The sequence below is a fragment of the Mixophyes fleayi genome, chromosome 6 (genome assembly GCF_038048845.1).
Source record: "Mixophyes fleayi isolate aMixFle1 chromosome 6, aMixFle1.hap1, whole genome shotgun sequence".
Lineage (NCBI taxonomy): Eukaryota > Metazoa > Chordata > Amphibia > Anura > Limnodynastidae > Mixophyes > Mixophyes fleayi.
In genome coordinates, this window is record NC_134407.1 from 123,670,142 (window position 1) to 123,698,012 (window position 27,871).

A 27,871-nucleotide genomic window follows, 5' to 3' on the forward strand; every position below is an offset into this window, starting at 1 on the left:
ATTACGACATTACATCAATGAACCTTTGTATCCATTTGCAAGGCGAGGGTAACTTGTAATTGTATCTCAAAAGTATAAAGGGCTCACCGTGTATGTCCCCATAACCTTCACAACAACCTTAAAAATTCTTAACCATTTATATCAAATAAACATACGGAGTCATGTATAAGTTTGCTAAAAAATGGAGGACATTTTTATTATTATATTAGTATTAAACTAAACCTATGGTGGCGGAGAAAGGGCACTGCGGGACAGCTCCCAAGCTGATATAACCAGATAACGTGGGAACTGGCGAAACCGCCGTACATCCACTAACCATGGGGAACACATCCCAAACTATCATGCGCTGAATTGGCGTCAGAGTGACTGCCCCCCTTCTAAACTCACGCTGCCCTCCCTCACCGAGCCGGACAGGGGACATTCCTCACCGAAGGACCAAAAAGGAGTTACTGGTGCCTCTAAGGGGACAGTGACCTGCGGCCAACTACCTTTGCGCCCACTAATCAGCCACTGAACGCAGTGCCTTACTACCGCAAACCGTGTACCTTAACCAAGGAGTGGGTGGGTGGGATCTTGTGCTGAAGAGTGAGGCAAACCAGGAAGTGCCATCTGCTATATTCAACCCCAGGACCCTCCCACAGGAGCTAACATTGGTCGGGCGCCACCCAATGTTAACCCTTCAAGTAAGTGTTCAGCATGTTACAAACCCTGTCACCCTTTAAGTGCGTTCACCCTAAAATCCTCACTTGTCAGAATGTTTCAAGTGTTCTCAAGAGAGCTGTACAAGACCAAACACAATATTGTTTCTTCATGTACAATTGCGAGAGACTAAATGAATGCTTCTTTAGGACACAGGTTACTTTTAAAACTTGAGTCAGGATTACAGCTAAAATAGCTTGGATTACGGCTTGGGATAAAGTTTGGGGTTGATTTAGATATTAAATTTTGACCCTTTATTGAAATGGCCCTAACACAATGCTTGAATTGTAAATACAATTCCAGTAGTACCAGTAATAATTATATATACTATACTTTGTGAATCATCCTCTTAAGATTTCTCCACTGTTTATCAGGAGCTCTCAGATTTCACTTCTAGAAAGCTGTAGCAGATTAAAGGAAATCTCAGCAAAAATTTCCCCAATAACCACAATCCATCCCCCAATGTTAGGATAATGAGAGTGGTTGGGAGAGAGGAACAGGAATCACAGATACATCGATATCCAAATAGGCAATTACTGGAAACATTATTTTATTTGAAAAACATGTTTCTCCAGAAAAAAAGCCTCAGATGAATGTGCATTAAAAACAGTTTCAGTGACTGGATATGGTACACAGACAATGCATAAAGGAAATAGCTAATAAAGCAGGTAATTATGAGATACAACACGACTACAGTGCCGGAGACACAGTGGATGATGCATAGGAGCCAGAACATTAATATTACACTATTGTAAAGGCCTCTTTCAAGGCCAAAAACCATAATGTTTGCTTCTTCTAAAACAATTAAATAACTACAAATAGATGTTCCCATTTTATTAGATGGGCTTTTGTTTGTGTGTGTGTGGAGGGGAGGGAGGGCTGTAATTGTAGATCATTAGCTTCTTTGTTAATTTGGTCCAAGTCGATACTATATTGCATATGCATTGCATTTGTATTGTAGTGTATAGTGTGTATGGTGAGTGCAAATAGGACATATTGTTGGGTTTATTTTTCTGTAGCATAGAAAAGATGCACACAGTATATAACAACCATCTCTTATCTATTGTCTTGTATCTGAGAGGCCAGTATTTGTTTTGCTTGAAGCAAAGCTGTTTCCGAAGGGACCTCCAAGTCGGGAGATACCCCTTTTCCTTCCCAGGATGCTCCGGGATCTGCGCTAGTTGATCGTGATGTGGGAATGGTGAGGTACAGGTGGGTGTCATCCACATGATAGGTCTGTGGAGGATGGCAGCCTCCGCTTGTATTTTCTCCCACTATGTATGCTCTTCCCAATCGTTTCATGATGTACACAAACTCCTCTGCTGCTCCCTCTGTCACAGAGCTGGTCAAGATGACGAGAGGTTTCTTGGAGCCATATGAAGCACCTGCAGAAGAAAGTATGTGGAGATTAGCACAGTGAAGTAAATTATCGAGTTCAAGTTGACTATGGAGATGACAGGTTTATGTGATATCTAAATAAAATGTTATATATGTTGGGACTGTCATTGTGACAACATTAAAATAAATCAATTTTCTACAGACAGTTTTTTTGCATTAACATTTGTTCTTAGGATTGGATTTATATTTTCTGGACTCCCCTAGGTCATCTTCTTCTGTGCTGCCCATACAACTATAACAGCTGTGTGCTCACATGGTGCCAACCCCTACTCTACGATAAAATCATGGGAATGATACAGCTAACTGAGCCTATAGTTACATGCTTAGGAAATGTGAATAAATAAGTATTAATATACAAAATGAAAATAATAATGATGCACAACATTAGCAGAGTGCCACCACTGTCAGCCCTGCTGCACTAGTCCTTTGCCTCTATCTACCAATCCAGACCTGGTAGTTTTCAATGCTGTTTGTATATAAGAATTGCTGATGTAGAGTTTGATGAGTTTCTCATAATAGAGAGCTGTTTTCACAACTACATGGCCAAACGACCATAATTAAATATGACATAGTCACTGAGCCAGGGGTTAAAGTTAGCATAATGCCACACAGCATACCAGAAGCCAGACGAAAGGCCGCCTCCAAGGAATTTTTTTTTAAAATTTTGAGAGTTAGACATAATAGCACAGGGAGTGGTTGAAACCCATCATCCTAATTCTGAAACCAAACAGGAGGATATGCTTCTGTACCTATGCTCCATGTAGACAAGCTTATTGAAAGACTATGAACAGCCCGATATCTCACCACATTCGACTCAAAAGGGTACTGGGAAGCGGCATTAACTGATGGTAAAAGAAAAGACAGCCTTCTCTAAACCAGAATGACTGTTTCAATACCAGGTGTTAGCTTATAGGTTATATGGGACCCCAGCTGGGATAGAAAATTAAGACATCGAAGACAGTGTACTGCTACTTATCTCAATGATGTAGTCATTCATAGACTTTATCGGCAATCTCACTTACCCAGAGTATAAGTCATATTAGACTCCATCCGTGAGGCAGGGTTGATGGCGAACCCAAAGTAGTGCTGCTTAGGAAAGGAAGTGAAATATCTAGGGTACGCCATGGGGAGAAATTTAATTAAGCCACAACTTAGTAAAATTGAGGCTATCCAAAACTGGCCCTGACTTATAAATAAGAAACATGTGAGAGGCTTTCTAGGGATCATTGGATATTACAGTAGGTTTATTCTCAACTTTGTACACTATAACTGTTCCGTTAACTGATCTTACCAATGGGAAACGCTTGATTATGGTAAAATGAAGTTCTGACACAGACAAAGCATTTCAGGTGTTAAAAGTAGCGTTATGCACTCAGCCAGTCTTGGTAACACCAGACACTAAAATAGAATTTGTGGTACAAACAGATGCCTCAGATGTAGAGACAGGTGCTGTTCTGAACTAGAATAAAGATGGGGAAAAACAACCAGTGAATTATCTGAGTAGGAAACTTAAAGGACATGAAAGAAACTATGTCATAGTCAAAATAGAAGCATAGACAATTAAATGAGCATTGAACATATGCAGGTATTGCCTCTTAGGGAGATTTTAGCTGGTTACTGACCATACCCCTTTAAAATGGATGTGTGAGAATAAAGATAGGAATGGATTGATGCAGATGAGTCAGCACAACATTTTCACATCTGGTCTAGTCTAAACGAATTGCCCAAACATCGTGGCACCTCTGCCGTAACTCCACCTGATTCTACTATCAACATCCAAAGAATGGTGGAGGATTATTTTAATGACAGCGTACAAATAGACATGTCAGACAGTCTCTTTACATACTAGGAGGAAAAAAAGGCAATTTGGAGACCCATGTACAAACTCGCTGTGCAATACCTAAGCTGCCCACCCTCCAATGTATACTCGGAATACTGGGGAACCTTGTCAGCGATTGGCTTAGAAAGCTACTTCCTAAAAAGGAGGAAAAGATGGTCATCATAATGAACTACAAATTTCACGAGGAAGGCCTATACCGGCAATTACATCAAAGTACAGAAACTTCCATCGGGGATGAATTAGTATTGTGTGAGGATGATGTACACACCGATGAAGGTGAGGATGATGCTGAGGATGATGACAGTGTAGGTTGCATGTGCTGAGATCTAGCTGAGAGAAAGGAGCTAGCTGATGCTGGTATTCTTGTTAATATTTGGCATGTTGGCAATTTTATGTTCTTCTACAGTTAACTTTCACCTTTATTAGAGAGGTGTTTTTTCTTTTAAAAGGTAAAAGCTTTTTTCACATTTTTGTTTCTCTGACTTAAAACCACTATGCACTTGAACATAGACTTTAGCAGATGACATAGAGGGGTTAGTATCATCATGAAATAAAATTAATGCAATGGTACCTCAAGTCACCAAAAAGAATTCTAAAGAATTCCAACTATTGCACTGTGGATAGTAAAATATATAAGCATTTATTAAAACCAATACTCATTGAAAATAATATAATATATAAAATATAATAGTCTGCTGAATTGGCTACTAGTAGCTAATTCAGGATCCCCGACATAGCGCTATAGAGTCTGAAGAGGAGTAGCAGCTGTCAGCGCTATATGAGCTACTGCCATCTGACCCTCGGTAAGCGCTGTGGGGCTCTCACACGGACTTTGTGGAACTATAGGAACTACTTACCAGGGCACAGGTCTTTGGAGGAAATCTTTTTGGCAACACCTATTAGTTAATACTTACGAAACAATTGAAGAGGCACAAGATCGGATAATCTATCATCTATTACAGGCATCTGGTAAGAAAATGCTTCTCATGTTTCATTGTGTGGATTGCTAATCTTCCGTTATAGACTTTTGTCTGCTCCTTCAACTATAGCCCGGACAATTCCGGATTTGCATTATGCCACCTCACGCTCCTTGATTGGGGCTATTTTTGTTTTAACAGTTTACACAAGACATTTTGATCAATTGCCGGAATTTTTTAAGAAACTATATCAGTATATAAAGTATTGTAACATAGGTGCACCTATATATATAAATATATATATATATATATATATATATATATATATATATATATATATATATCTATTTGTGGTTTCTCTTATCTAGATGGTTTTATCATTTGTATTGTGTACATATTGCCTACTCAGCCGCGGTATTATATATTATATTATTTTCAATGCGTATTGGTTTTAATAAATGTTTATATAATTTACTATCCACAGTGCAATAGTTGGAATTCTTTTTGTTAACTTGAGGTACCATTGCAATATTTTTATTTCATTTTTTGCGATTTCTGATGACGCAGACCTCGTGCAGTGGTCCTTATGTTCACTGCTATACATAGCGCTATAGAATTTTTCTTGTTTTATTAGTATCATCATGACTGGTGCAAGCAGCTGCTTGGTGCTCCTGGTCTTCTGGGGACTAATATGAATCCTTATCGATGGCACAGAGCAATGTGACTGGAGACTGGAGAGTGACACGAACAATGTGACTGGAGACTGAAGAGTGACAAGAACACTGCTTCCTCTGTTTTGTGTGACCAACGGCACTGAGACTGGAGAGTGACAAGAACAATGTGACTGGAGAGTAGAGACTGACAAGAACACTGCTAGCCCTGTTTCTGTGTGACCACCCGCACTGAGACTGGAGAGTGACAAGAGCAATGTGACTGGAGAGTGACAAGAACACTGCTACCCCTGTTTCTGTGTGACCAACGGCACTGAGACTGGAGAGTGACAAGAACAATGTGACTGAAGACTGGAGAGCGACAAGAACACCTCTACCCCTCCTGTTTCTGTATGAGCAATGGCACAGAGCAATGTTACTGGAGACTAATAAGAACACTACCACCACCTCCTGTTTCTGTATGAGCAATGGCAAAGAGCAATGTCACTGGAGAGGAGACTGATAAGAAAAACACTGCCTTCCCTCTTGTTTGAGCTATTGCACAGTACAATGTACAATGTCACTGGAGACTGCCAAGAACACTGCCACCCCTCCTCTTTCCGCTTTAGCTATGACGCTTGACAACTGCACTGGAGACTGCCAAAAACGCTACTATCCTTTCTGTGTTTGTCTGTGAAATGGTGCCGGATCTCTGTGGAGGGAAGTACTTATAGATTCCAAAACTCACGAGATCCAGTGACGCAACAACAAGTACCGAGCCAGCTCAGCTCAGTACTCAGATCTGCAATGTCCGAGCCCAAGTATTTCTAGTAATAAGTATTGAAATCTAGAGAGGGACTCTTGAGTTTTAATGTAAGGCAACTGTAGAAAACAAATGTGTATAGCTATCATTATCATTATCCCTATCATCAAAGTAAAACGAATCCTGGAGTCTCAGCAATGCATTCTGGCTCATTTATTTACTTCATGTGTCACATTTGTATATATTAATAATTAAATTACAATGTTTTTGTGAACAGAGAAATGTGCACTCCCATAGCAGATGGAAAAGAAGGAGGTAGATATTGTGCAGGAGAGAAATAAAAGCCATAACAGCTCCTGTGGTTTCTATGGGGCCCATTATCACATATTAATCTTTCTAATGAGTTTGGAGCATTATTTTAATAATGAAATAATGAAATAAAATATTTGAATTTGAATTAATTGTTGTGGACTTATAGAGAGCCCCATAATAGAGACATTCTTCCTTTTCCTTTTTCTTTAAGGTATTGATGATAGATGATTCTGTCATTCTCTTGGGGAGCACCTCCTGAAATATCCATATCAAATGTATTTTATTATCAACTTATATGGATAAATCAGGTAGTCCACATTAGATATTTCACGTGTGTTTTCTGTGTGGATATTCACAAACCTTTTTCTAATTTTACTGCATGCTATGTGAAGGAGAACAGCATCTAAGCAGAGAGTTGTTTAGGCTAATAAACGTGCCTACAGCAAGCCAACTTCCATCATTTGGCCGCGGATCTTATAACATTGGGTGCTATTTTACATGTGGGGTGATGGTGGGGCAAATTAATTTATTGATGGGTCAATTTTATTTGATATGGCGGCCTATCAATTTAAGATTGGATGATTGGACCAATAATTAAATTATGGGTGGTTTGGGAGCTACTAATTGAATGTGGGGATGTTTGGGGACATTAGGTCTATTTATTAAATGTGAATAAGATTTTTTTAATGGCAGTGATGGTTGCCAGAAATAGGTATATTTATTAAATGTAAATGCTATTAATTTATTGGGGGGGGGGGTGTCTCTATTGTAATTTGGGTTGGAGATAGGCTATTAATTTAATGGTGGAGTGTGGGTCGGAGCTAATTATTTAATGGTGGGTGCTATTAATTTATTTGTGGGGTGGTTGTGGGGATATTTAATTTATTAGTGGGGTCTATTAATTTAAGGTGAAGTGACAGGACCTTTAATTTAATGCTGATGGTGGTTTTGGTCTATTAATTGAATATGGGGATGAGTTTGGGGAGGAGGGCTATTTATTAAATGTGAACATGAATTATTTAATACCAGGGATGGTTGTGGGAAATGGTTAAAATTATTAAAAGTAAATGCTATTTAGTTTCATGCTGGGGCTGTTTGGAGGGAGGGCAATAGGTTTATTTATTAAATGGGATTACTATTAATTTAATGTTGGGGCTGGTTTCAGGGAAATAGGTATGTTTATTAAATGTTTATGCAATTATTTTAATGTCATGGCTGGTTGGAGGGAAATAGATTTATTTATCAAATATGAATACTATTATTTTAATGTTGGAGGGAGGTCTAATTATAAAATGTGGTTGCTATTGATTTAACACCAGGGCTGAATGGAGTTTTATAAATTTTATGTTCCCATTTTTTTTCTAAATAGGCCTTACAACATTCCAGGATGCAGACAAGCAGCAACTGAGCTAAAGACACCAGCAGTCACACGGAGGGAAAGTGACAATAACATATTGGAGAAAGCAGGACAGTCTGCAAACTGTTCTGAATCTGGTGGGGCAGTCCCGAATTTGGGTGACTGTCTCGCTTAGTCAAGATTTGGTCCAACTGCAAGGACAGTTGGGAGGTATGTCCCACTTAACACTGTACTGCTTGAGACGACAGAGCTGCGTGCACCTAACAATAGTGCACACAGTTTTGCCTGTGTTTTTGTCTAAGAAGTACCCTGGACCACCAAGTGCCTTAATCCAGCTGTGGGTCAGGGTGTCAGATTGACGCCTAGTGCTCTGCTCAAGCCATTTTGCTGGCAAAAAGATTATTTTTTAAAGCAAAAGGGCTTTTTGTACTTTTATAAATCAGCCCCTCTGTTCAGTATTCTAATAGAACAATATTATATAATACATTGCAATAATATGATATAAATATATACCCTTACTATAATCAGCCAGATATGTAAAAAAAAGGTGTTGTAGGGAGAAGGAACATATAAAATAAAATGAAATATAAAGTTAGGATTGTTTTCAGTTACATTCTTTATTTTCATTATTTAAGATTTATAATTTATAATAATAAAGCACCGCTGGGTTAAGCAACACTAAAATTGCCTAGTTTATTTATATTGATAAATATATATTGTACCGAAAAGAACCCTTTAAGGATGGGCCCCTACTTATGGGCCAGTGCTGTGTGCTTGTCCCCCAGGCTAAAGCCTGCCAGCCAGCCCCTACTACAGGGCCTAGAGATACCATAGACCCAGTTAGTTTTAGGACTCTAAAGCAAACGGTATATGAGAGCTTTGCTCATCAATGCATATTAGACTAGGAAATAAGGTGAGCTTTGAGCAGACGCACAAAACAGTGAGCAGGCTACCTGCATATACTTTGCAGCCATATGCAGTTGGACTACTCTCTGGTGTGAACATTTGCTCACAGCTCACCTTAATTCGCAGGCCAGAGAGTAAGGATTGGTAGAGGGAATGGGGCTCTTAAAAATATTGATTTGGGGTTTCTTTCTTGCTAGTTTTGCCCCTGCTAATATCATAATACGTAATATAGTATACTACATTGCTGCATAAAAATACTTTATTGTGTGCATATAACCTATGTAACATACCTGCAAGCTGAGGCAGGCTCCACACATCAGTAATGACATTGGCTGTTCGATTGAAGACTTTATCCAGGAGAACTGGTGTTCCCTCATCAAAGAAATATGAGCAGAGTGCAGGAATGGAGTTTGTGGGACCTCCAATGTTAAATCTATGAGAAAGAAATAGTTTATTTATTTATTGATGTTTAAATATAGTACTCAGAATTTTACATAGTCCTGTAAAAAAAAAAGAATATATTTTCCCCTGCCTAATTGACCCTAGTTTGTGGTATTTTGAACAGATGACCTAAGCCATATAGGCACGTATCTGACGATTTTGAGCATATCATATGCAAAATCAGTCTGCGCATACCCACCACTGGCCCATACGCCAGAAAGCGCAGCCCTGTCTGCTCCATCTTCGCAAAGGACACTTACTGCAGCCTACGATTATATTAAATACTTAAATAAAATCTGCTTTACAAACTATTTTCATTTTTTTCTGTCATATATGTAGTCACCACCCCATAGACAATGCTGGTATTGGCAATCCTGCTGTATTCTTGCAAGATCAGCAGTAATTGTGAGAGTGTGAGCAGCTGCAGATATTGCAGATGTTGCTTGGTGACATGGACTAGCTGCATAAATAGTGCTCACTCAGCGATTAGATATTCAAGTGGAGGAATCCACATGGACCCACAGAAACTAATTTTACAGGATATAACTGTCTCCCAATTTCTTGATCACTTTGCCACCTGGCTCCCTCACTTTCTCTCCTCTGCCCTTCCCTCCCTCATCTTGGGGGACTTTAATATCCCTATAGACAATCCCTCAGACCCTGCTGCCTCCAAACTTCTCTCCCTCTCCTCATCCCTTGGTCTCTCTCAATGGACCTCCTCTCCCACCGCAGTGGTCACTCCCTAGATCTGTTTTTTTCACACCTCTGTACTGTCTCTGATCTCATTAATTCACCTTTTCTTCTCTCGAACCACCATCTCCTCTCTTTTAGCATCTCTCCACCGTTCTCATCGTCCCCGTCCCACAAGGTTACTCTCACCAGGGTTGACCCTACCAGTTTCTCCTCCTCCCTGGGCTCGCTTTTCTCCCCAATCACCACTCATTCTTGCCCCGATAAGGCTGTCTCCTTTTACAATCGCACTCTTACTGCTGCAATTGACTCTGTTGTCCCGGCTGTCACCGTCAAGCTTCGTCGGTCCCCGCCGCAACCGTGGAACACTAAACTTACCCGCTATCTTCAAAAATGTTCCTGCAGTGCAGAACGGCTCTGGAGAAAGTCACGCACTCATGCTGACTTCCTCCACTTCAAGTTCATACTTGCCTGTTACAGTTCGGCCCTATCACTCTCTAAACAATCTTTCTTTAAAGCTTTCATTTCTTCCCAATCCTCCAACCCCCGTCGGCTTTTGCCACCTTCAACTACCTTCTCTCCCCTCCCCCTCCCCGTCTCCCCCCCACGCTCTCTGCTGTCAACTTTGCTACCCACTTCACCTCCAAGATTGAGTCTATACGTCTTGACATCTCCCAGCAGTCCCTTCTTACGCCACCCTCTCCCCCCTCCATGCCGCTCCAACCGCTCCTTCTCAGTCTCTACATCACCCCCTCTTCCCCTACCTGTTGGTGCTCCTCAAGGCTCCATTCTTGGCCCCCTGCTTTTCTCCCTCTACACCTCCTCCATTGGTGTCCTCATCTGCTCCTTTGGTCTCCAGTACCACCTCTATACTGATGATACCCAAATTTATCTTTCATCCCCTGACCTCACGCCTTCCCTGCTGTCTCGTGTCTCCGCCTGACTCTCGGCCATCTCATCTTGGATGTCCCAACATTTCCTTAAACTCAATATTTCCAAGACCAAGCTTATTGTCTTCCCCCTTTCCAGGACTCTCCCACCTCCTCCCCTTTCTATTTTTATTAATAACACTACCCTCATTTCTGTCCCCCAAGTCCGATGCCTTGGGGTCATCATTGATTCCTCCCTCTCATTCAAGCCTCACATTCTGTCCTTCTCAAAATCCTGCTACTTCCACCTTCGGAATATATCTAAGATACGTCCCTTTCTCACCACGGAAGCTATGGAAACCCTTGTTCACTCGCTTGTTATCTCTCGCCTTGACTACTGTAACCTCCTTCTCTCTGCCTACCTGATTCTCACCTTGACCCTCTTATGTCTATCCTCAATGCTGCTGCCCGACTTATTTTTCTCTCCCGACACTCTGTCTCTGCAGTCTCCCTCCAGCAGTCTCTACATTAGCTCCCCATACCCTACAGAATTAAATTTAAACTCCTCACCCTCACCTTTAAAGCTCTTAGGCAATCTTGCCCTCCCTACATCTCCAATCTCATCTCTACCTACACTCCTACCCGCACCCTCCGCCTCACTACTTCACCGATCACCTCCTCTCACTCTCGTCTTCATGATTTTGCCCAGACTGCTCCCCTGCTGTGGAACGATCTTACACGTTCCATCAGGTTAGCATCTACTCTCAAAGGCTTTAATCGTGCCCTTAAGACTCATTTTTTTATTCAAGTCTATCAGTCCTCCTCATAACTTCCTTGTTCTGGCTCTCTCCGCCAGTTAGCACCACACTATTTGTGTCTCCTCCTTCCCTTTAGGATGTAAGCTCTCATGAGCAGTGCCCTCTTTCCTTGTGTGCTCCTTCTACTTTTCCATTATCCTCTGTACCTCTTGGCCTGCTTCGCTAGCCCTGTTTTCCCTGTTTTCTTAAGCTTCGGCCTTCTTCTCGCTGATTTCTACCTTCCCTTTCACTATCTGTCCCAGATATAATCTGATTTGCTTTACCCTGTCACCTGTGTTTGTATATATTTTTGTATCATGTTGTGTCTTGGTTCTCTGAATATGTAATGTATGGCGCTGCGGACCCTTTGTGGCTCCTTATAAGTCAAAGATAATAATAATAATAATAACTATATTAATACTGTAACCTGATTTAGAGGTGGACATTACTTACCTATCCTATGATAAGAATGTCATCAGGCAACAAAACTTTATTAAACTTTGAATATGTTTCACTAACAAGGCCAAGATCCACAGTACAGATATAGATATAGATATAAGCAATTCATTCATTCAGAGCCACTGCCAGATTGGCTGACATCACTGATGAATGTCAGAAGAAACAGCCACAGTGAGACCTGGCATCATACAGAAAGGACAGATACAGTAGTATATCTGTCCCAGCACCCTGGGGCTCCTTATACCGCTGAATTCTATCTCAATCCTCGTGATTGTCTTGGTAATGTTAAATATATATAGATGACTAATGTTCTTTGGTATCTAAATGCCCAAATATGAGATGCAAGTCTTTGCCCATGTTATATTAATGTCTGTAGCCCAAAATGGGCATATAGGTCCTTCTCTTAGGGACATAGCAATTGATTTTTCAGAGTTAATACCTGATACAAAACCAAATTTGTTACATTTTTTTCATTAAATACTTGAGAGACCTCAGGATTACAAATATAAATCAAAATGTCATCGGCAAACGCTGTAGCTTTTCTCCTTAGTACCCACCTTAATAACCAGTAGCAGTTGCCAATTTTGAATAGTTCTCAGCATGGAGTCTAGTACCAGATTAAACAAGAGTGGGGACATAGGGCACCCCTGACGGGTCCCTCTAGACATCTCGATGATATCTTCCTTAGTACCAATTATTACTAAAGATGTTTTGGGAGAATTATAAAAGAACCTCATTAGACCGGCATTGTCATCACTAAACTGCCTGTGATGGAGTATCTCAAATAAGCATGGCCTTGACACAGAATCAAATGCGCTATGAGCATCTAAACTAAGGAGCATATTAGCAGTATGACTTGAAGACGACACTGTCACCACAGTCAGTGCAGCTTGAACACCCTTTACCGAGTAGCGACCTGCCACAAGCCCAAAACAATGTTCAGATAGGATCGAAGATAGAAACGCCTGTAAACTTTTAGCCACCATGTTTGGCAATAATTTAAAATCCAAATTAAAAAGGCATATGAATTTTCTAATTGAGGATCCTTACCTACTCTGGGTATGAAAATAATATGAGCAGTGTTAAATGATGGGTAAGCTGGATGAGTCCTGTGTATTGTACAAAATAATTCTAAAAGTGTGGGTGCCAATTCTACCTGTAAGCATTTATAATATTCAGAAGAAAAGCCATCCTGACCATGAACTCAGATTTTTAATAGCCAATTCTATTTCCTGAGTGGTTATATCTAATACTGCCCTTTGCTCGGCTGACAAAACAGGTCCTTCCGCTTACCTCAATAACTTATCCATTAGTTGAGTATTAGGAGGGTTACCTTGGACATAATGAATCATAACATTTCTGAAATCTGCTTCTATATCTTCCAATCTAGTTATTAGTGTAGAGTAATCCTTATATTTAAGAGCTACAATGTGACCTTCACATTTGTGCGACTTGGCCAAGTTAGCCAACATTTTACCGGCAAGATTGCCACAACGGTAAAATTTAATTAAAATTAAAATCTATCTGAGATGTAGCTTGAGATATCAAAAAACTTTCCAATAAATAGCGGGATTCTTTATATTTATGCAGCAGATCTTTATTTGGATCAGAAACATAATAGCTATTGTTATCAGTCATAGCTTTTTGAAGAGACCCATATTTTTCTTTGAAAGATTTATTATGATTGGCCACAAAATAAATTATATGACCCTTTATAACAGCCTTTGAAGCTTCCAAAAACAATATGGGGTCTTCCCAAAAGTTGTCGTTCCTATACTCAGAACACTTTTGCTTAAGATGTTGAAATAATTCTGATTGATTTAAATACATTAGGAATCTCCAAATACTAGATTCTTTAACCAGCTGAGGCATTTGTACCATAATTGTAATCAAGGCATGATCCGAAATGGTAATATCCTCTATTTTTGCTTCACAAATCAACGACATTAAATTATCGGCCACCAATATATAATCGATCCTTGAAGAAGATTTATGTACATTAGAAAAAAATGTATATGACTCCTCGGTCGGATGTAAGAGTCTCCAAGGGTCAACCATTCCATGAGTCACCTTCAACTTAAAAATATGGCCTTGCTCAAAAGTGCAAGGTCTACGAGGTATCCATGATCTATCTATCCTAGGGTCATCTACTACATTAAAATCTCCTCCCAGAATAATATTGGATATGTCCCTTTGTAATACAATCAAAGATAATTGCTGATAAAATTCTCTTTGTACTGAATTGGGGGCATAAATATTGATTAAAGTATATTATAGATATATATAAGATATAGTATAGGAAACTCGAAAACATCTTAAGAAAACACTAACACATCCTACTCCAGGATGAACAGATAAAGGAATATATACCACCCAAACCACGAATAGTGTACAGGAAAGCAAGGAACCTGAAAAGCATGATAACGGCCAGCTTCATCCCTAAAAACGAAAAGAAGAACAAAGAGACCTGGATAAAAGAAGGAAAAAAGGGATTCTACCACTGCAACAGATGCATGGCATGCAGAACAACTAAACACAGCTCAACCAAACCCACCATCAACTTCAGCTCCAATTCAAATGGAAGCATACACAAAATAGAAGAAAAAATGACGTGCGACTCTACAGGAATCATCTATCTACTCGAATGCCCCTGCGGACTACAATACATAGGAAGAACCATAAGGGATCTCAAGACAAGAATCCCAGAACACATAAGAAACATAAGAAAAGGAGAATAGAACCACAGTGTTTCAGAAAAATTTAGGACGAACCACAACCAAGACCCCACAGGACTGGAATTCACAGGCATCAAACAAGTCCCAAAACCATTAGGGCACAGTGTTATAAGGGGCAGAGTGTGATAAGGGGCCCATTGTGATAAGGGGCAGAGTGTGAAAAGGGGCACAGAACAAAGAGGGGGACATTTTGATGAGCTGGACAATGTGATGAGGGCCACAGTGTAATGAGAGGGATAGTGTGATAAGGGGCACAGTGTAATGAGGGACAGAGTGAAAAGGGACACAGTGTGATAAGGAGCACTGTGTGAAAAGGAGCACTGTGTGAAAATTGGCACAGTGTAATAAGAGGGCAGAGTGTGATAAGAGGGCACAGTGTTAAAAGGGGGTTAGTGTGATAAGATGGGACCTCTTCCAGCTATTTAAGGCACCTTTACCTTTCCAATGGTGCCAGATCTTCTTGCTCTACAACCTGCTCAGTTGTGGATTATTTGGCTCCCTGCAGTTATCGTTTTGTGCCTGGTATGCAACGTCTCCAGCTTCCCAGCTAAACCTGGTTATCCTGACAACCTGTACCTGCAGTTATACTATTGTGCCTGTTATCCAACATCTCCAGCTTTCCATATAAACTTGGTTATTCTGACAACCTGTACCTGCAGTTATCCTATTGTGCCTAGTATCCAGCATCTCCAGCTTCCCAGCTAAACCTAGCTATACAGACAACCTGTACCTGCAGTTACCCTATTGCGCCTAGTATCCAGTACTTCTTCATCTCAGCTAACTTGGTGTTACACTTCAGTGCTGGAAGGTGGAAATGACAGCTATGGAGCCTGGGAAATTAAGAAAACATATAATATTTATTTGAACAGGTGTAAACCAGAGAATGCAGGAAATAATACGAACAGAGTATTGCAGACAATAAACAAGGATTTCTGGGTGATGCTGAGAACAAGGAATACAACTGGTGCAGGTGGACTGGCTGAAATGGGAGAAATCAGATACAGAGATGATGGCAGCAGCTTGAAGGAGTCCCAGAGAACAGGAGAATGATTAGCTTAGTGCAGCTAGTTAACCACTGGTAGTGAGAAGAGAAAGGCACAATAGCAACACCTCTGGTGGTTCACAGGTAGTGCAGGTTAAACACAATAATAAGGCCCAATATAGTCCCAGAGGCAAGAGATGCCGATGCAAAGCAGCATGCAGATGCAGTGCAGCAGTACAAGCGGAGGCAGATCGCGACACCTGAAAATCCCAGTATCCTGTATCTAAGTCCTCTAACTATACCTGGTATCCAGTATTTCTGTTTCTCAGGTAAACCTGGAAATCCCGGTATCTTCTATCTGCAGTCTCTAACCATACCTGAATTTGGAAATCCTGGTATCCTGTATCTACAACTATTCCTGGTCTCCAGTATGCATGCCTTAATGACTCAGGCCCATAGTGATTTACTTAAAATAAAGCACAGAACAAACCTGACCGACTTGGATCCTAAAATACATTAATTTGTGAGACACTTAGGGGTATATTTATCAAGCAATGAGTTTCCGGCGGGTTTGAAAAGTGGAGATGTTGCCTATAGCAACCAATTAGATTCTAGGTATCATTTATTTAGCACATTCTACAAAATGATTGCTAGAATCTGATTGGTTGTTATAGGCAACATCTCCACTTTTCAAACCCACAGCTTGATAAATTTACCCCATAGTGTTGTAGGGCACAGGGCCTGCAGGAGTCCAGACTGGAGATGGGGAGGAGTCGTGACTGGAAAGGTGGATTATTTGGGACTGGTGAGGAGAGGAGTCTAGACATGAGAGGGGGAGGGGTCTGAATTAATCGATAAACCGCACCCCTTAAATGAAAAGTCTACATGTGCCCCTGTAAGAGTGCATAAAACAAATAATTTTATAAAATAAATGACCAACTCATAATACTATAATCATTAATAAAAATATGTTTTAAACATTTTTGTTCCATTAAATCAGGATGTCCTTAATGCATACTGTACATACAATTCTGGTTTTTTTAGGTTCTATTACTTGCATACACATGTTCTGTGCTAGCTAGTGGTAAGTATATATGTAGTTTTTAATACAAAGACAATGTTGTGTCAGTCATCACTATCAGTCAGGACTTATACGACTAAAAAACAGATACCCAAGACCTGAATCGGCCACATCTGCTTTCTTATATCCTCGGCACACCCTTACTGTACATGGCCTATGTTCATCTGTCCCTTCCCTCCCCCATTCCGTCCTTCACGCTATAGGCAATAGTGTCAGTTTCTTTCATGGCATGCAATTGCGTTCTCTGACGTACGGTCCATTTCTGAGCATGCGCAGAACTATTTCATACAAAGGGACTTATGTCCGAAGATGAATCAGACCCATGATGTCCTATGCAGGAACAAAAAGCTTTTCTGCAGCTCTTTTTTATTTTGTAAATGATCTCTAGTGTATTATCATCATCATCATTATTTATTTATATAGCATCACTGATTCCGCAGCGTATTATTTCTATTGTTTTTCACAAACATGGTGGGCCAAACTCATAAAAGCAGAGTTAAGGAAAAAACAGTTTTGATAATGTCACTTTTTTATTGAAAACACCTAGACTTCTTAAACATTAAACCGAGATAGAGATTTAATAGATTTAACGCTAAAATGATTGAATATGGTAATTCGTTTTGCATACCTCCCAACATTACACTGTCCCAAATAGCAGCACAAGCACAGGTAGGGGGTATGACCACACTACATGGGGTGTAGCCACATCACAAATTCACCACAGTTGTTTGCAGCTTTTGTAATTTTGTATAAAACAGTATATTTTAAGATGATAGTTACACAAATGTAACTATAGTCCAATGAATTTGGCCAGAATAGTCCAATAACCATTGTAATCATATAGTGCTATCTAGTGGTTCATTTGTAAACTGCAACTCTTACCATTTACTGCTGTCATGTTATGTAATACACAAAAGCCAGGTTGCCAAAAATCAGTAAATAAATTTTAGCAGCCCTAAAAATTGAAAATGTCATTGGTAAGGAAAAAAGAAAACCACTGTTAACAGTTTATTCAGGCCTGGCTCACAACCATCGAAATACAAAATACATAAAGATAAAGTGGCATTAAGGCATCTTATATTGACAAGCAGTAATGATAAGGTGGTATAGGCCAAAGTAGGGTTTAATTAAACTGTTCAGAAAATAATGAGTAAAAAAAACCATTTATAGTTCTATTGCTGATTTGTAAATGTGAAATGTAAGTGTTCTGTAAACAGTATCCATATGTATCTACGAACTGGTAGCAGAGTTTGGCTAACCTGTCCTCAGATTATTAGTAGTATGCAATGCATACTTCTTACACCAGGGGGTATATTTACTAAACTGCGGGTTTGAAAAAGTGGAGATGTTGCCTATAGCACCCAATCAGATTCTAGCTTTTATTTTGTAGAATGTACTATATAAATGACAGCTAGAATCTGATTAGTTGCTATAGGCAACATCTCCATTTTTTTTCAAACCCACAGTTTAGTAAACATAGCCCTAGAGGTGTTAGATTAGACCCATCCAGTGATTCTGGATGGATCTAGTTACAGTTGACAGCTCAGCACATTCATTATTTGTAAACGTAAAAATACTTTAACGTCTGCTTATGCTCATATTCATAACTCCTCACTAGTGAAAACGAACACAGAGCTTGTAAACTTATACTTTCACTTAAAACCACACTGCTTTAAAACTTTGTCAGACTTGACTTGAAGTATAATTTTTAATAGTAGCATACTGACCCAGCCCACCCCTGTTTGCTGATATTTGCAGTCTAGCAAGCGATAAAGAAGAAATCATTAGTTTTCTTATAAAGTATAATGTACACATTAGTCACATAAGAACAGTGTCTGCAATACAGGTAAGGAATCTTTAGTTCTGAAATGTATTATTCACTGTTTCAAAACTAGAAAGTTAAAATATTGATTAATGCTCTTGGTGCTAATGTCACACCGGGACTTTGAGGGGAGCAGGTTGTGGGGACAGCAGCGGTGATTGTGATGGGGATTGATGAGGCTAAGCCCATCCACGGCCCTATCTAAGCTGATGGGTGGGGGGGAAATGACTATTGGTCCAATCGGTTGCACCCCGCCTACTTGTGTGTGCAGTAAAGGTTTTGTTGAAGCTGCACACGCAGACTGGGGAGTACACACGGTCATTCATCCTACACTGCGCACAGCACTGGCTTTTTCCAAGATTTAGAAGTGTCCCAAGAAGTGGCGGATAGTGAGATTCCTCTCGGCGGCCCAGATATCAAACAGACATGATGGACAGAGACTTCCTCCTAGAGTCACTGTGAGGAACCTTACTTCACAATTTAATGAGGAAGAGAATGCCACAGGGCAGTGTGTGGAAAGACATGTACCTTTCATTTTTATTTTATTTATTACTGTTGAATTTGATGTATCTACCTACCTCATGTCGATTATTAAGGCATTTGTGCCAACAACCTTCTTCCACACATGTTCAACTAAAAGATCTGATACTTGGTTAAGAAGATCACAGTCGGCGAACATATCAAATCTCATGTAGCCAATTTTCTTCTCAAACACATCGGTGTGAAAGGAAAATTTGATGAGATCCTCAAACATCTCAGGAGATGGTATCTGAAACAACAAACAATATATTTTGGCTTATTGTTATTTCCACTATAGGTTGCTAATTTTCTTCTCACGAACATATAAACACTTCCACAGATTATAATCTACATTAGAAGTTGAATTTTTATGTATTGAAATTCTCAGTTTGGTTTCATAATTCTGACCTCAGTTGTCCAGTATATATCTTAAATTCTCTCTTTCTATATCAGTACAAGTTTATTTTCTTTGCAAGAGCCAGCAGTATTCCTACTGCTTATTACACCTCTCCATATTAGAATGGATTTTGAGAATAGAACATCATAGTTAAACTTCTGGCAAAGAGAACAGGATATCAATTGCCCCATAGCCAGGAGAAAGCCTGATTGGAGAAGATGGAGCAGGTCAGTCACATGTATATGATCTGTTTATCATTTTAATGGTTCACTATAAGGAATTTTTTAGTTTCAAAAAAAGATAAACAAATAGACTCAGTACACACTTAAATAGTATATTATATACCAGATTAGATTGTCAAGATTGCTCTTGGTGGCTCTGATGTTACACAGACATGATTGCATTTTGAACTATTTTAGTGCTCTAAGCCCCCGTTAACTGCTGATAGAGCATTACCTACTTGTGTTCCTAGGGACACTGTGGTGAGACTTGCATCATTTGATGATGACATCAGCTGCCTGAACAGCTTCCACGCTAATGCCAGAACTTGACAGGAGGGTGAGACAAGAGTCATTGTTTAAACGCAAGAAAAACTATGCAGATAAGCACCAGGACTGAGAGAAAGGGAGGCATGACAATTTTGGAGCAATCTTCTTTTATTTAATCCATCCACAATAGGCCCACTGTAACCTGCCTATCATGTCTGAATTTACATGTTTCCCCCTCTTTTTTCTGTATCACCCAATATAACCCTCTACCCATTACCTACTGCCGATATCTCTTCATGATTCCATTCTGCTACACTTCATACCATCTAAATAAAAGTGTCAAAATGACTTGGCTCTAATTGAACCCCATGCTCAAATATTTATGGTATAATATACAAAATTGCTTCACAAAGTGAACAACTCTGCTGCCCAACCACGACCTTTGTGACCTTTCCACAGAGGCCCCTAGTGCCTACAGATTTAATTTCTGTATACAGATGCAACAGTCCAATGTTTTTAAAAAATACCCTTTCTATGCCGTACCTAGAGCCTGATTAAGACACCATAGGGCCCTATGCAGGATACTGGTTTGGGCCCATTTTACTCTGTGAAAATAATCCACATTAAAATTAGGGTAATCATGACCCCTCTGTGTCCACTGATCCCTGGCAAGCCTAATGCATGATCTGGCTCTGAAAGTACCTAAAGCAATTTCCTGTAATTCTTCTATGAACTCCTACCTTTCAACATAACCCTTTTCAACTGTCAATAAGTAAACTTGACTGTAAGATAATTGAGGCTAATAATAATTTTAACCCACTATCTCTAATTGGGCATAGTTTTTTTTTTTTTTAAAGTCTATCTCCAAATTCCATTTGGACATACTACATACAGCCCCATTCAAAATGACAGCCTGAGTGGTAGTGTTGCGGCTAGAATCTGTTTTGTTTATTTTACGTCATCTTACCAATATATATAAAACTATAGTTTGAATACTAGCAGTTGATGTGCTATGTGAAATCAGATATTGGGGATCTATCATGCTGCGGTAAGCAAAAGCTCTTGTGCAAAACAACAACATAAAAAAGCACAACATTTTGGATCCTTAGATTATATCACCCTCGATCAGTTAGGCATTACAGTACATTCACTTTTGTTAGACCAACTTGACAAAGATAAACATAGGTCCAAAATACACTGTTTTCTGATGTATTACTATTTATATGTAATACCCATTAAATGAAGGTGAGGCTTGAATATTTTTGTGCATGATACTGTGACATCACCATCAACCCATGACAGAAAGGATGACCTGGAAGTGTGAGACCATTATAATGCAGCACTGATTGATTCATGGAAATTGAATCTAATAATAGCTAACTTGCCAGCTACTCTTATATTCAGTTTACATTGTATCTGCTAATATGTGAGATGCATGACAAACGTATGTGACTGTTCTCTAGTTACAGCAAGAAGCAAACTAAATTCCCTGGTTTCTGAATATGTAAATGTGCACTTATTTCTATAACTACATTTTAGTTTTACAGATATCATCTGTCCCACTATCAGTAGTGGAACTACCATGGTAGCATGGGGTGCATCTGTAACAGAACCAGCAGCTGCAGGGGTGGAGCTCCTGTCAAAGCTCCATGCTCCTCTGGCTTATTAATGAAGCTCCCTCTAGTGATCAGACTGTGGCTGCAGTCAAAGTAACCAGAAAAAAGCCTGTGATTTGTTAACAGTGTAGACTGCTTCCTATTGGTTACTATAACAGCAGCCAAAGATAGATCAGTAAATAGGAGGAGGTGAGAAATTGTCTCTATATAGGGCCCTTACAAAATCTTGCAATGGGCACCATAAATATTGAATTATGGCCCTGCATTAATGTGCTAAGGGCATTTATTCCTGCAATAATGCACTTTACTACTTTAAAAATATCCATACAAATAAACCCAAACTGTCTACAGAAATGCCTAGTCCTTTAGAAGAGGCTTCAAATCATGACTATGTTTGCTTTTCACTGATACCTTATTATTAAACTGGTGTCGTTTTTTCCCCTGTTTGTGCAATAAAAAGACAGGCTAAACACACAATAAAACAGATATATACACTACACCATACTTGTCAACTCTCCCGGAATGTCCAGGAGACTCCCGAAATCTGGGCAGGTCTCCCGGACTCCCGGGAGAGCAGACACCCGCACCCCGCAATTTGCTAGCCAAAATGATGCGATTTGCGGGGAATCGCATTATTTTGACAACCCCCCCCCCCCCCCCGCCACAACAAAACGTTGTTTCTGTGGCGGGGCCAAAATTACTTGATTGCCCACGCCCCACCCCCTCCATCCCTCTAGGGATATCCCGGACTTCACTATTTGAAAGTAGACAAGTAAGGACTACACTTGTAGTATCAATATACAGTCATGCTACTGTCTATTGGGAACTTAAATGAATAATGCAGTTTCACTTATATATAACTATAAATATGCAGAGAACAAATGGCCATTATCTAACCTTACAGTTCATTTTTACTATAAGATCTGCAATAAATCTGCCAGTGTTTTTATGCCTTATTTGGTTCAGTTGCACTTAGTAACAAATAATATTCTTAGAATTTATGTTAGGAGGTAAATGATGCCTTGTTTTAATGCATACTTGCCAACTCTGTTGGAAAGTCCAGGAGACTGCGGAATTCCGGGTAGGTCTACTGGACTCCCAGCAGTGCAGGCAATTCTTGCGCTTACTGTCCACTTCACTAGGAAGTGGGCAGGATGGGGCCCTCATTACGCGATTTGAGCTGAATCGCGTTATTTTGGACCTGCCCCTTGCTTCAAAATAACTATTTTGTAGCTGGGGCGGGGTGCTGTCAATTACGTCATTTGGCCCTTCCACCACGCCACCCCTCCAGGATCTCCCGGAGCTCAAATCTTAAAAGTTGGCAAGTATGTTTTAATGTTTCTGTACACATGGCTTAGCCCTTTAGCAGGACCGTCAGAATGCGGTAATCCCGGAAAGCGTTACAGAAGGACGCCCTGCCCCCCTGTCTGCTCAAAAAAAAAAATGTTTACAACATGGAAACCTGCCCCTTAATCTTCAAGTCCACACTCTGAATAGAGCAGGAATCAGCATAGGTGCTAGGGTATGGGGAGAGACACGCATGCATAATCTCTGCCAGAGGAGCGCTGGAGATGCCAGCACCACCCCTGCCCCTTAGTACATTTTTCATTGTGAAATCTTATGTCACACTAGCAATTTAAAATGCTGATGTTTTCCAGCCAAGGAAAATTCAGTATTCAGAATTTGGGCTAGTGATGTCCACATTTTTATAGGAAACACAGTTTCCTGTTACACTAGACTGCATTTTAATGAGACATATATGGTGAGGAAAACTGTGTTTTCAGTAGAAAGCTGTTTGTCACAAAAATGAGATTCTGAAAGCTTAATTTTCCTGGCTGAAAAAAACAGTTCTTTCTAAATTCTTGAGTGATATCAGCCTAAGCTTCACAAAATACATTAATAGTCTACACACTAACATATATGCAAATTTGCACTAAAATCATGGCAACCAATCATATGTTTGCTTTCAATTTCTAGTTTGCAACTAGACAGGTAAAAACTAATTGCTGACTAGCTGCTATGGTGTTAGCTTTGCCTGTCGGTCCATTGGCCCAATTCATTTAGGAAAGTAAAGCGAAAAAATTAGTAACTTTTCACCTGGACAAAACCATGTTGCATTGGAGGGGGAGATAAATTTAAAATGCGGGGACAGGTTTATATTTGGTGTAGGGCATGTCCTAGATCAACTTCAAATGTCAGTGTAAAAATAAAGCTATCAGGTATTTGTGTGCTACATGATAAAAACAGCCAGTATTTTGCAAAATAATAAACTAGTTCGCACCCCTTGCATTGTAACATGGTTTTGTCCAGGAGAAAACGCACTAAATTTTTTTGTCTTACTTTTCTTAATGAATCAGGCTCATTAAGAGTGCCCCAAACAAAGTACAAGGCCTAGTACTCACAGGTGTAATTTGAAAGCAGATTACAGCATTTAACATGCATTCTGCTATTTTCAGTGATAATCTAGCTATTGTTGAGCTGTTTCCAACTCTAAGGATAATCCTTCATTTTACTTCATCTGAACAAGGAGTTCAGCAACTCTAATGGGCTCTGCCCATAAAGTCTATTAAACATATATACGGACACATCATTATTATCAATTGTAAGATGCTGATATATAAAATGCGTTTGGCTTGCTAAGACACTAAGCTACCTTATTATTCGACTGCCTTAACTGAAGAAATTGTGAAGTTTGGTAAGGGATAGAAGGAAAAGTAAAGAAGCACATGTATTACCTGCATGGGCACAACACCCGGTATGCGATCCTTTAAATTTTCTGGTATGTAGACAGCTTTCAGATGGACATCTCCAGACAGTGTCTGAAGATCATAGTTGAGTTTCTCAGCTAACTCCAGTTCAGATTTAATAATTTTATAGTCTATTTTCTCCACCAGTGAAAGAAGTTTGGAAGCCACCTCTGCCCCTGTTTCTGCAAAAGCATAGTTATCTGCCACCAGTTTCCCAGCTGTCTGTATGATAGACGGTATCTTGGAGCGCAGGATAATAATGCGATTGGCAACGTTCATAGCCTCATTGGCTTGGATGATGACATGTGGCTCAACTCCTGATACACTCCATACTTTACCAGTCACTGAGCTGATCACAACTTGGCTAGGAATTGACACATAAAGGTCACTTTCTCCTACTCTGTACATACCAAGAGAGAGGGACACCCCACCAGTCGGCTCGCCAATGATGGTGGCTCTGTTTAGATCCTTCATTGATCTTGTAAATGCTGCTGCTGCTGATCCTGTCATGTGACTTGTGAGTACATAAATGTCCTTAGTAGAGCCATATCTTTGGCCAGCCACTACTGGCAGTGTCCAGATTTCAGTGCCAGTTGAAGTGCTACGGTCATACACTGTGTACAGGTGTTGCAGAGGCTCTGGGTCAAAAAAATAGGAACAGAAAATAGGGATAGCAGTGGAATAACCACCAGTGTTGAATCTCATATCAATGATTAAGGATGTTGTGTGCACTAGTTTATTCCAGACAAGACTAACCAGTTGAGGACCAATTGCTTTAATTATTTCTGCATCAGCCATCATGTCAAATCGCAGATAACCTACATTTCCTGGCAGGACTTCAATCTTAAATAATGCATCAATAATATAGCTTAGCTCTTCAGGAGAGGGGATTTTTGGTGGCTTTTCCTCTAAGATTTCTGGTTCTATGTTACTGAAAAAGACATGAAGTCTATGATCTCCTGAGATCTCCTGAATGTCAGATGTAAGTTGGGATGCCAAGGATTCCATATCTACCACAGAGCGGTATCCACCCTCAGACCACTTACCCTGAAGGATATGGCTGACTTTATTTGCCACCTCTGGTATAGCATAATGAACTTCTAGGAGAAGTCCAGCACCCTCTATCAATGCAAATACTTCTGGGTGAAACACAATTATTTCTTTGGCTTTGTCTAAGGCTTCATCTGCTAGGACTATAGCATCTGGAACTACGCCTCCCCCAAGCCAACACTCACCATTGTTATCTATAAAGTTGATTACTGGTACTGTGACAGCTAATTGACTACCTTCCAGATGAAATGACCGGGAGTGCATAAGAGTCCCAGATGTTATTTCACCAATGATAGTTGCCCTGCTCAAGGACTGCATGAGATATGCAAATTCCTCTGCTGCTGTAGCAGTTCTGTGACTGGTCAGAACATAGATACCTCTTTTGGAGCCATAGGGTTTTCCAAGAAGCTCAGGAAGGCTATATAACTCCTTGGTAGAGTTCAAAAGTCGGTCATACGTAGTGAAAAGGCGGATTCTAGTCTCTGGGTCTTGGAAATAGGACAGCAGCAAAGGAACAGCTGCCGAGGGCCCTCCAGTGTTGTAACGTAAGTCTATAAGGAGATTTTCTGTGCTGGTAATTTTGTCCCATACTTTGTTAACAATGTAAGGTCCTAATTTGCCAAGAACGGAGACATCAGCAAACTCATCAAAACGAAGATATCCAATGTTTCCAGGAAGGATATCGACTTTGAATACACTGTTTACCAAAGCTTGAAGAATGTTTTCATCATCTGGTAAATTTTCTGCAGATGGGTATACTTCTGGTATTACTGGTGTTTCTGATTTGCTCCTTAATGCCAGTCTTGGATCTTCAGTCACTAACTGAAGTTCATAATTTAATTTGGCAGCAAGATCTTCTTCAGAAATGACTGAAGCGTAGTCCATACTTGAAAGGTGCTTTAGTAAGGTTGGGATCTTGTCATAGAAAGCATAGAATTTTCCTAAGATCTCACTGAGTTGATGTAAGACATTGGGAATTATAGAACGTACAGACAGAATGGCTAAAGCTTTATTTAGGGCATCCTCTGCATTGACGACAACACAAGGGAAAACACCAACAACTTCCCAGCCTTGCCCAGTCAGAGGACTTATAGACCTTGATACTGGAACAGTGATGTAGTAATTTGAATGACCTATCCTTATTTTACGGATGTCCAGTGATCCTCCTGCAGTTTTCTCTCCAACTATTATTGCCCTGTTCATGTGTTTAAGAATGTAGGCTGCATCCTCTGCAACACCTTGGGTGAACCTACTTGTGAGCACAATCACATCTTTGTCCTTGCCGTATCTTTCACCTATCAATGTGGGAAGTGTCCACAGTTCGGTGGTGGTATTGGAGGGGCGGTTGTAAATGGTGTCAATGTGGACCACAGGCTCAGCTTCACATAAGTATGACACAACAAAGGGAATTCCGGAGACTTTACCCTGAGTGCTGTACCTTAAGTCGAGAATGAGAGCAGAACTTGACATTAGTTTCTGCCATATGTTTTTGACAAGAAAGGGACCAATTTGTTGTACCACATCTTGGCCTATTATGCAGTCAACTCGAAGGTAACCAATGTTTCCCGACAGGACTTCATATTTAATAGAATGATCTACCAAGAACTGCAGTTGTTCAGGAGTTGGACTGGTTTCTTCCTCTTGGTTCACCACAGACACAGATGGCTCATAAGACACTACCAGACGAGGGTCATTTAGTGAACCCTGTACCCCAGCTGTGAACACACTGGTTAAAGTATGAAAATCTGAGATATGTAGAATCTCCCCGCTTTTTATTGCTTGCTCGATAGTTTCCTGCATTCCTACCAGGTTTTCCGGAAAGCAATAATTGTCCAGCAGTACTTTGGCCATGTCCAGCACCAGAGAAGGTTGAAAGACAGGGTTACTGCAGGCATTGCAAAATAGTAGCATAAATATCAGTGTCTGATAGCAAGGAGACATATCTGACACGGCTCCTGAATGACTGTTCCCGTCTCCAATGTGCAGTCTCTGATGCTGCTTCTACGACTTAGAAGGAAGAAATAAACCAGGGCAGGGAACAGAGAATTCTTCTTTATCTCTGCTAAACCCTTAATCACATTAATGAAATTATGAGCATCAGCACAAGGGTATTTCTGGGAAAACTCAATGCTGTCTATACTGTGAGCATCTGTTCATTGTCTAAAATATGAACAAATGTACCTCTGAACATAAATTAGAAGGTTATCAGTTTTTCCTTGGTAGTTTTGTAACCTTATAAAATATAAGACTGCAGTTCCAATGCTTTTAAGCTGAAAAATGTCATTAAAATCTGCAGCAAGGGTATATTCTTCCTAATAAGACATGTTTCTCATGAT

The 27,871-nt window shown here is 40.1% G+C and overlaps 1 protein-coding gene across 1 annotated transcript; it reads right to left on the reverse strand.

The window, feature by feature from the left end:
• Positions 1-1,228: 1,228 nt before the first annotated feature.
• Positions 1,229-27,546, reverse strand: RBP3 (retinol binding protein 3). Its single transcript, XM_075217256.1, has 4 exons — positions 24,474-27,546; positions 19,297-19,487; positions 9,133-9,275; positions 1,229-2,084 (listed from the first exon to the last, which is right to left on the reverse strand). Exons 1-4 carry the CDS (start codon positions 27,474-27,476, stop codon positions 1,756-1,758), a joined length of 3,666 nt encoding a protein of 1,221 aa, XP_075073357.1. The 5' UTR covers positions 27,477-27,546; the 3' UTR covers positions 1,229-1,755.
• Positions 27,547-27,871: the final 325 nt, after the last annotated feature.